The 9,617-nt window shown below is 51.6% G+C and overlaps 1 protein-coding gene across 6 annotated transcripts in view; it reads left to right on the top strand.

Annotated features, from left to right (window-relative positions):
- The window catches only part of SLC25A23 (solute carrier family 25 member 23), a 13,447-nt gene extending 3,836 nt beyond the window's left edge, over nucleotides 1-9,611 (top strand). Inside the window, exons 5-12 of one of the 6 annotated variants that reach the window (XM_055083026.1) lie at nucleotides 479-637; nucleotides 724-876; nucleotides 1,081-1,188; nucleotides 2,313-2,480; nucleotides 2,717-2,803; nucleotides 6,922-7,072; nucleotides 8,076-8,256; nucleotides 8,579-9,611. In XM_055083026.1, coding sequence (XP_054939001.1) covers nucleotides 479-637; nucleotides 724-876; nucleotides 1,081-1,188; nucleotides 2,313-2,480; nucleotides 2,717-2,803; nucleotides 6,922-7,072; nucleotides 8,076-8,256; nucleotides 8,579-8,633 — 1,062 coding nt within the window. In that variant the 3' untranslated portion in view covers nucleotides 8,634-9,611. Of the gene's footprint in view, nucleotides 1-478; nucleotides 638-723; nucleotides 877-1,080; nucleotides 1,189-2,312; nucleotides 2,481-2,645; nucleotides 2,864-5,044; nucleotides 5,357-6,921; nucleotides 7,073-7,546; nucleotides 7,619-7,855; nucleotides 7,940-8,075; nucleotides 8,257-8,578 lie in introns of those variants that run through there. The other 5 variants (XM_055083024.1, XM_055083025.1, XM_028485626.1 and 2 more) reach the window with 5 other exon arrangements.
- The last annotated feature ends 6 nt before the right edge of the window (nucleotides 9,612-9,617 follow it).

Here is a 9,617-nt window from a genome sequence, read left to right on the forward strand (position 1 = left end):
CACGAACCCGCGTCCCCTGCATCGGCAGGCGGACTCTCAACTACTGCGCCACCAGGGAAGCCCTATATATTCTTATATATTCTCTTTTATTTATTTATTTTTGGCCACACCACGCGGCATGTGGGATCTTAGTTCCCCGACCAGGGATCGAACCCGTGCCCCCTGCAGTGGAAGCGCGGAGTCCTAACCCCTGGACCGCCAGGGAAGTCCGCTGTGAGGTAGAGACTTGAATAGGGTGCTTTGATGGGATTTGGTGGCCATCCCCAGGAAGGACGTTGTTATCTTTTGTGGAGACTTCAGGGCTGGATCTGGTAGGGATCTGAGAGAGATCTCTGGGGTCTCCAAGTGGGATTCACTGGTGGACTGGGATTCATTGGTGGGTACCCTGAGATTCATGGGGGAGACGCCCCAGTTTAGGGCAGAGTTGCATCCCCCCAGCCCCACCGGGGCATGACACCCCCAGCCTCTGCATCCCCAGGTCCTGGACATTGGCGAGTGCCTGACCATCCCGGATGAGTTCTCGGAGCAGGAGAAGCTGACTGGCATGTGGTGGAAACAGCTGGTGGCAGGTGCGATGGCGGGTGCCGTGTCCCGGACGGGCACAGCCCCCCTGGACCGCCTCAAGGTCTTCATGCAGGTGAGGGGCCCTGGAGAGACCCACCCCCTTCCCTAGGCCTGGACCCCTGGAGGGGTCCCCAGAGCCACCTGGGTCTTCCCACCCAGGTCCACGCCTCCAAGACCAACCGGCTGAACATCCTGGGAGGCCTACGGAGCATGATCCAAGAGGGGGGCCTGCGCTCCCTGTGGCGTGGCAACGGGATTAACGTGCTCAAGATTGCACCTGAGTCGGCAATCAAGTTCATGGCCTATGAGCAGGTGGGGGCAGGCATGGGGAGGCGTGGGCTACGGACATGAAGGTTTGCAGGATTGGCCTGGGGGTGGGGGATGTCTGCGGGTCCCCAGGAGTGGGCATCTGCCCCCCTTCGGGGTGCGCCCAGGAGGAGGACAGCAGAGGGAAGGTCCAAGTGCCCTGAAGGCCCAACCCCTGAGGTCCCGCCACCTCTTGTGTCTCCCTCTCAGATCAAGCGGGCCATCTGGGGGCAGCAGGAGACACTGCATGTGCAGGAGCGCTTTGTGGCTGGCTCCCTGGCTGGTGCCACAGCCCAAACCGTCATTTACCCCATGGAGGTGAGAAGGAGGGGCCCTAGCAGAGGCTCCATTGCAGGGCTGCGGGCGGGCCTGCAATAACCATTTCACTCCAAGGTGGGATAAGCATTTGGGATTATAACTTTGCTTCTTCTTGATTCAGACTGTAGCTCATTAGAGCAATGCTCCTTCATGTGTAGCTGGTCTGGGTGTCACGGTTTGAGGCGTGACTTCTGGAGACAGTAGTGATGGTTTAGCTGTTTAGATAACAGTTGTGGGGTCCAGCCCTTTATGGATATGACTCGTCTAAGGATACTGGTTTCCAGGATGCTTGTTCCCAAGGGAATCATTTCTAGGAGAAATCACTTCCAGTTTCAGATTGCGCCACGCATCACTTAGGATTCTGAGTGACGGAAAACTCAAATCACATAAATGAAGTCCGGAGGTGAGCAGTTCAGGGGTGGTCTGGTGGCTTCGGAATGTTAAGAGACCCAGGTTCCTTCCCTCTGTCTTCTTCTACCACCTCAGCATGTGACACCCACGTCATGGACTAAAATGACTGCTTGTTCTTCAGTCTCCAGCCAAGAAGGAGGAACAAAGGAAGGAACGCCTCCCTGCCTTTAAGGACGCTTTCTGACAGCCTTGCATACCTCTTCACCTTCTGTTTCATCAGCTAGGACTCAGTCACATGGCCACACGCCTAGGGAAGCTGAGAAATGTAGTCTTTATTTCTAGAGGCTGTGTTCTTGCTGAAAAGAGCAGTTTCTATTGATAAGGGAGAAGGTAACAAGATACTGGGAGACAGCAGTGGGTGCCACGTGCAGCTCTGATAGGCGTAACCAGTTTGTAGGTATAGCGTTTGGGGGTAGAAGAAGATTCTAGAACAAGGGGTTCTTTTATTTATTTTTAAAATTTATTTATTTTTTTGGCCACACCAAGCAGCATGCAGGAACTTAATTCCCCAACCAGTGATCGAACCCATGCCTCTTGCAAGGGAAGTGCAGGATCCTAACTACTGGACCACCAGGGAAGTCCCACAAGTGGTTCTTTTAATTCAGTTATTCTCAGGGTATCTCCATCTAGGAGGTACAGTTTCTAAGTGTCTTCATTCCTGGATGTAGTGATTCCGAAGGCAGCTTTTCCAGGGATAACCGGCTTCTCCCCAGGTACTGAAGACACGGCTGGCCCTTCGGCGGACGGGCCAGTATAAGGGGCTGCTGGACTGTGCGTGGCGGATCCTGGAGCGAGAAGGGCCCCGAGCCTTCTACCGCGGCTACCTGCCCAACATGCTGGGCATCATCCCCTACGCGGGCATCGACCTGGCTGTCTACGAGGTCTGTGGTCCTCCCTTCTCTGGGATCTGCCCTTCCTGTGGGGCTGGCTCAGTTGACCTCCATAGCTAGGGGTGGAGAAGCAAAGCACTGTGGGCCTTGGGATCCCGGGGAACTCCGTCAGGCATTGGACCTCCCCCCCTGCCCCGCCACTCTTTCACTTCCCAGCGCAAGAACCTTCCATCTGTACTTTGGCCTTCCCGGGTCTCAGGACATGTGAAAGTCGGGGACCGCTCTAGCTCACAGAAACGTGGGAGCAGGCGAAGATGAGCTTCAAAGATGCCCATCCCCCCAAAAACGTGGGTCAGATGCACCTCCATCTCCAGGCCAATGTCTTCTTCAAGGCCATTTCAGTAATCGCCGCCACCATAAAATCCATACCCCATGGCCAGCATCTTGGGGCCTTTATCAGGAGAAGCAGGAGCTGGGAGTTTTTGCTGTTTCTCTTCCAGGGACCTCATCCATTGCTTTTCCCTTCTCCTGGTGGGATCACCAGGTTCTCGCAGTTAGCACAGCCTCAGAAGTTCCCAGGCATCCCCCCACCCCCAATCTTTGTATCCAGCCCAGCTTCGTGGGCAGGCAACCTGTAGAGTCACCAACTCAGAAGGGCTCCACACTTGGTTAAATGCTTTGCTGTCACCCTCTTGAAATTCTTAATAATCTTTGAACAAGGGACCTCACATATTTTTATTTCGCACCGGGCCCCGCAAATGACGTAGCTGGTCCTGATCTAAGATCCCCAGTACCTGCCATCCATACCTGCCCTACCAGCACCCAGTGTCTACGGAGCCAAATGAGACAAGGCTTCATTCATTCGTTTGTTCATTCATTCATTCATTCACTCATTCACCCGTTCACTTAGCAACTATGTCCTAAGCATCCGTGTGTTCTGGGTACTGTGCTGGATGCTGCATTCAGGGAGTACAACATAATTCTTGTCCTCCCGGGGCACCCCTCCAATGAACAAAGAAGTCAAGTCAACCAGCAGATAAGTAATTTCAGATCCTGAAATGTTCTCAGAAGATAATAAACAGGATCTGCAATCGAAAGTAGCCATGGGCAGGAGGGGGGCGTGTCTAGGAATGTCTCTGAGAGGTGGTGTTGGAGTGATGAGTTGAATATATATCAGGAGGGAGTGTGAACAAGGGCACAGGCAATGCCAAGGTCCAGAAGCAGGAATGAATATGGCCTATTGGAGGAGTGGAAGTCTTTTTTTTTTTTTTCATTATTGTTAATTACAAGACATTGAGTATAGTTCCTGTGCTATACAGTAGGACCTTGTTGTTTATCTATTTTATATATAGTGGTATATATCAGCTGATCCCAAACTCCCAATTTATCCCTCCCCACCCCGACCTTTCCCCTTTGGTAACCATAAGTCTGTTCTCTATGTCTGTGAGTCTGTTTCTGTTTTGTAGATAAGTTCATTTGTACCATCTTTTAGATTCCACATATAAGTGCTATCTTATGGTATTTGTCTTTCTCTGACTTACTTCACTTAGTATGATAATTCAAGTTGCATCCATGTTGCTGCAAGTGGCAATGTTTCATGCTTTTTTATGGCTGAGTAATATTCCATTGTATATATGTACCACATCTTCTTTATCCATTCATCTGGCAATGGACATTTAGGTTGTTTCCATGTCTTGGCTATTGTAAATAGTGCTGCTATGAACATAAGGGTGCATCTTTTCGATGTATCTTTTGTGACGGAAGATACACCCTCAAAGGTGTATCTTTTCAAATTATAGTTTTATCCAGATATATGCCCAGGAATGGGATTGCTGGATCATATGGCAACTCTATTTTTAGTTTTTTAAGGAACCTCCATACAGTTTTCCATAGTGGCTGCACCAATTTACATTCCCTTCAACAGTGTAGGGGGGTTCCCTTTTCTCCACACCCTCTCCAGCATTTATTATTTGTAGACTTTTTAATGATGGCCATTCTGACCAGTGTGAGGTGATACCTCATTGCAGTTTTGATTTACATTTCTCTAATAATTAGCCACACTGAGCATCTTTTTACATACCTGTGGACCATCTTAAATGTCTTCTTTGCAGAAATGTCTGTTTAGGTCTTCTGCCCATTTTTTGATGAGACTTTTGTTGTTGAGGAGTGGAAGTCTTGAGTGGCTGGAGGGAGCTGAAGAGTCAGCAAGGACTCAATTGATCATGAGTTTGGGTTTCTCCTAAATGTGATAGGAAGCCATTCAGAGTCATGAGCAGAAATAAGACCTTATTCTGCAACCTTATTTCATTCATTCTTTACCCCAAAAGGGATTTCAGAGGTCTAAGAAGTTTGAAAAGCCCTGTGCCCTCTTGGCATTTCAAGATCTAAGTTAGTCCCTTAAAGGCCCTGAGAAGTCCTGCAGAAAAGTGATTTACCCCTTTTTTTTCTTTAAGCCCAGTGTTAACCATACTTTTCCAGTCATCAGAACCTCTTTTTAACGGAACTGCTCTTAAAAACACCTATTTGGCAAATGCAGCTCCAGCCCCCAAAGGCGGCTATTGAAATTGCAAAGGCAGTAATGGTAAACTATTCTTATTTTCCCCTTCCGTGCCCAGGCCAGACATCACCAATCCATCACAGCACTGAGTCCCTCTCAACACAGTTCCAGGCAGCCATTACCAATGCACTGGAATTGACTTAGGAAATGAAACCTATGAGCAATTCCAGTCCCAAGGCCAAAAAGAAGATCCTGGATTTACAGAGGCCTCACAGAAGGCTTCAGAAGGGATTGGCCGAGGGCACAGCTCTGGACTTGGGGGTGGCTCTGAATGTTGATTGTCACCTTTATCTTGTGACTTTGGGCAAGTAACTTCTGTTGAGCCTCAGTTTCTCATCAATAAAATGGGGATCGTAATGGTACTTGTCTTAGTTGGAGGTCTTCCAGAAGCAGGGATGGGGGGGCAAGTGGTTTTGGGGGGAAGTAGTAAGACAGGGAAGGGAAGGCAACCGAAAAGTATCATGCTTTAGTATTAGTTTCCTAGGGCTGCCCTCACAAAGTGCCACAAGCTGGGTGACTTAAAACAACAGAAATTTATTGTCACAGTTCTGGAGGCTAGAAGTCCAAAATCAAGGTGTCAACAGGGCCATGCTTCCTCTGAAATCTGTAGGGGGTATCCTTCCTTGCCTCTTCCCAGCTTCTGGCCTTTGCCAGCAGTCCTTGGCGTTCCTTGGCTTGTGGATGCATCACTCCAGTCTCTGCCTCTTCTCTGTTACCATGACTGTCTTCTCCCCTATGGGTCCTTTTTCTTCTTTTCTTCTACAGACACCAATCATATTGGGTTAAGGGCCCACCCTACTCCAGTATGACCTCATCTTAATTCATTATGTCTGCAAAGACCCTATTTCCAAATAAGGTCATATTCTAAGGTTAAGACCCCAACACATCTTTTTTTTTTTTTTTTTTTTTTTTTTTTGGTGGGGGATGCATTTAAACCCATAACAGTGCATTATCAAGCAAGTTACCACAACAGACAGGTGGAGCTCAATCCTGGTGGGGACCTCCAAGAGAAAGTGCAGAACATGCCCCCATCAGAGAGGCAAGGGAGCTGGGGTATTGATATACCAAGTCAGTCATCATTTGAAGGTTGCTTCTGGGGGTGCTTATTTCCCAGCACTGCCCACCTGTTCCTATGTGCCCAGAGCAGCCTTGCCTGGGACCAGATTAAATCCTCAGGCTGAGCCATGGATGCTTGGCCATTGGAGTCGGCAGGTTTGAGCTGAAGTGGTAAGGGATAAGGGGTGGGGTGGCCACCTTGGAGACTGTATGAGTTTCCAATGGCTGCTGTAACAAATTACCACAAACTGTGGTTTAAAACATCACAAACTTATTATCTCACAGTTATGAAGGTCAGAAATCCAAAATGCGTCTTACTGGGCTAAAATCAAGGTGTCAGCAGGCTGCTTTCCTTTTGGAGGCTCTATGGGAGAATCTGTTTCCTTACATTTTCCAGTTTTTAGTGGTGCCCACATTCCTTGGCTAATGGCCCCTTCCCCATCTTCAAGGCCAACAGCATAGCATCTCCCCGCCCCCCGCCGAGATCTCTCTCTCTGTCTCTCTCTGATCTCTGTTTCTGTCATCACATCTCCTTCTCTGACTCTTAGAAGGAGACTTGTGATGACATTGGACCCCCCTGGATATCCTGGGATAATCTCCCATCTCCAGATCCTTAACTTAATCCCATCTGCAAAGTCCCTTTTGCCACAGAAGGTACCATATTCACAGATTCCAGGGATTAAGGCAGGAACAGTAGGGGGGCTGTTATTCCACATACCAGAGAGGGTTTAGGTGACGTTTGAGTGAGAGATGAAGGTAAAATGCTTGGCTAACACCAGCCATCATGGGATACAGAAGCCAGCCAGCAGGACCTCTGAAGCCAGGGACCTGGTGTCACCCACCTCCAACCCACCCTCCTCCCTTTTCCACCCCTGCCAGACCCTGAAGAACCGGTGGCTCCAGCAGTATAGCCACGACTCAGCCGACCCGGGCATCCTCGTGCTCCTGGCCTGCGGCACCATTTCCAGCACGTGTGGCCAGATAGCCAGTTACCCCCTGGCCCTGGTCCGGACCCGCATGCAGGCCCAAGGTGAGGCCTGGGTGGGAGGAGGAGGTAGGGAAGGTCTCACGACTTGGGTCCACCTTCCCATCCCCAGCTCCTCCCCGTGAGAAGGCAGGGTCCCGGGCTGGGATCCTCCTGGATCTTGATGGCCTTGAGTAAAGCCCCTACTTTTCTCTGGGCCTCAGTTTACCCTTTTGTGACATTGGGATGGGAGCCCTTTACCCTAAGTAGGAGAACAGATACAGCCAGTGCCAGAAGAGCATCCTAGCCATCTCAGCTGGGAGGCAGCTTTCCGGGCTGGTAACTTGAGTTCTACTTTGCAAGGCTGGGATATAGTGAGGTCAAGGAGGAGCAGGGCCAGGCTACAATTGTTTTACTGTATTTCTCTGTATTGCTCTTTTGAGGTTCTTTTTTCTTTTCTTTTCCCGCTACTATCCCTGAATCTTTTTTTGAGAATTTCCTCGGGGATTTTAGCATTTGTGTTTTGTGATTTTTGCCGAGGGTCATCCGTGCGTAAGACAGATGTGGTCCTCCACCCTCAAAGAGCTCCCAAGCTGGAGAGGAAGGAAGATGGTGAATAAATCATTCCACAATGAAGTATGGATTTAGGGTTGAATAAAGGGGAGAAGGAAAAGCTGGACTTAGACTGGGGTGCCAAGGAGGGCTCCCCTGAAGAGCTGGTTTGGAATGGAGGTTGGAAGGTTGAGTAAGAGTTAGCTGGGAAAAGGGAGAAGGAATTGAGTTCCAGGAAGAGGAAATTTCTGTGCCCTCTTCCACCTCCCCCTCCGCACACAGCTGCTCTGTTTCTAGTCATCCCCAAACTTGGGGCCTCCAGATTGGGGTGAAGAGATGAGCAGCCAATTCCAAGGCCAGTAGAAGTCCCGACTCTGAGTGGTAGGTCCCACTGTTAGTCTAACCCTCCTCCCTCCTGCTGCAGTGGCCACCTGGCCCAGCCCTGGGGGGGAGTTGGGGGGAGGGGGAAGCGAGAGGGGGACCTTTGGCCTTACCTGGCCTCCCCACCCCCTACCAGCCTCCATCGAGGGAGCCCCCCAGCTGTCCATGCTGGGTCTGCTCCGTCACATCCTGTCCCAGGAGGGCGTGCGGGGCCTCTACCGGGGCATTGCCCCCAACTTCATGAAGGTTATCCCAGCCGTGAGCATTTCCTACGTGGTCTACGAGAACATGAAGCAGGCCCTGGGGGTCACGTCCAGGTGAGGGACCCAGAGCCCACCCCTCCCCCAGATCCCTCACCTCCATCATGACATCCCCCACACCTCGGCCACTGGAGACTGAGGACCCAGCCAGTGGATCCCAGGTCCCCCCCGCCCACGCATTCAGACCACAGGATTCCCACACTTCATCCACTGGGTCATGCATCCCCACATCCCAGCCACTGGATCCCACGTTTCCCTCTCCCCCAACACGTACTGAGTCCTGGACCTCCACGTCGTAACCACTGGATCCCCCACAACCCAGCTAACGGATCCTGATACCCCAACCACAGCAGCACATACCCTGTATCTAAGCCCCCAGACCCCAGCTGCCTCAGGCACCAGATCCAGTGTCCTCGGGCAGTACTGGATCCTAGATCCACTGGCAGATCCTAGATCCCCATGCTTCAAGTCCTGGATCTCCAAGCTCGGCCACTGGATTCTGGATATCAAGAAACCTCAGCGCACCGGATCCTGACAGTTCAATGCCTAGGTCCCGGGGCCCCAACCACTGGATCTCAGACCCCCTCCCTCCAGCCACTGGATTCCTGAATCCCTTTACCTCGACACTGGGTCCTGGATCCCTGTGCTTCGACTCCCGGATCCCCACATTTCAACCATTATACCCTCAACCACCGGATCCCAGATTTCCAAGCCCCGACCCACCAGATCCTCACTCCTCAAACCACAGTCGCGAGAGCCCAATGGCAGAGGAGCGGGTGCTGGCGACTGCAGCTGTTGGACCCCAAATCCCTTCACCGCAGGCACTGGGTACTAAAACCTCATCCATAAGAGGCAGACCCTACCACCTCCAGGCACTGGATGCCAACCCCTTAACCCCTGGTTTCTGACCCGAGTCCTCCCAAGCACTAGATCTTGAACGCTCGGACCCCCCAGTCTAGCTCCCAATAGGCCAATCAGTATCCTGGATCCCACGTGCCCCCGTCCCAGACACACACCAGAGCCCGGAGACCTCCCCTCATGGCACAAACCCCATAGTCTACGAAGCCTCCAGGAAACCCAGGTCCTGGCCTCCCAGCTTGAAAACCCACGGGACTTGCCCACTGTCCTGACACGTCTCATGCCGGCCGCAAGGGGAGGAGATGCCTCTCCCAGGACCTGCACAGACACTGGACCCCCTACCTCCCCAGCAAAGCCTGGACTTCAGGGAAACTTCTCTCTCAAATACTCCCCCAGCAGGGCAATGTCTCACACCCCCTTCACACTGTCTAGGCTGATAACAACCCCCAGACCCTGGGTCCCTCTGGAGGATCCAGTCGCTCTTTCTTAGGGGCTGGCAAGGAGGCAATTGAAGGCTGGGGACACATTAAGGGGACCGCACACATCCCCCAGCACTGCCA

This window comes from Physeter macrocephalus, unplaced genomic scaffold (assembly GCF_002837175.3).
Source record: "Physeter macrocephalus isolate SW-GA unplaced genomic scaffold, ASM283717v5 random_483, whole genome shotgun sequence".
Classification (NCBI taxonomy): domain Eukaryota; kingdom Metazoa; phylum Chordata; class Mammalia; order Artiodactyla; family Physeteridae; genus Physeter; species Physeter macrocephalus.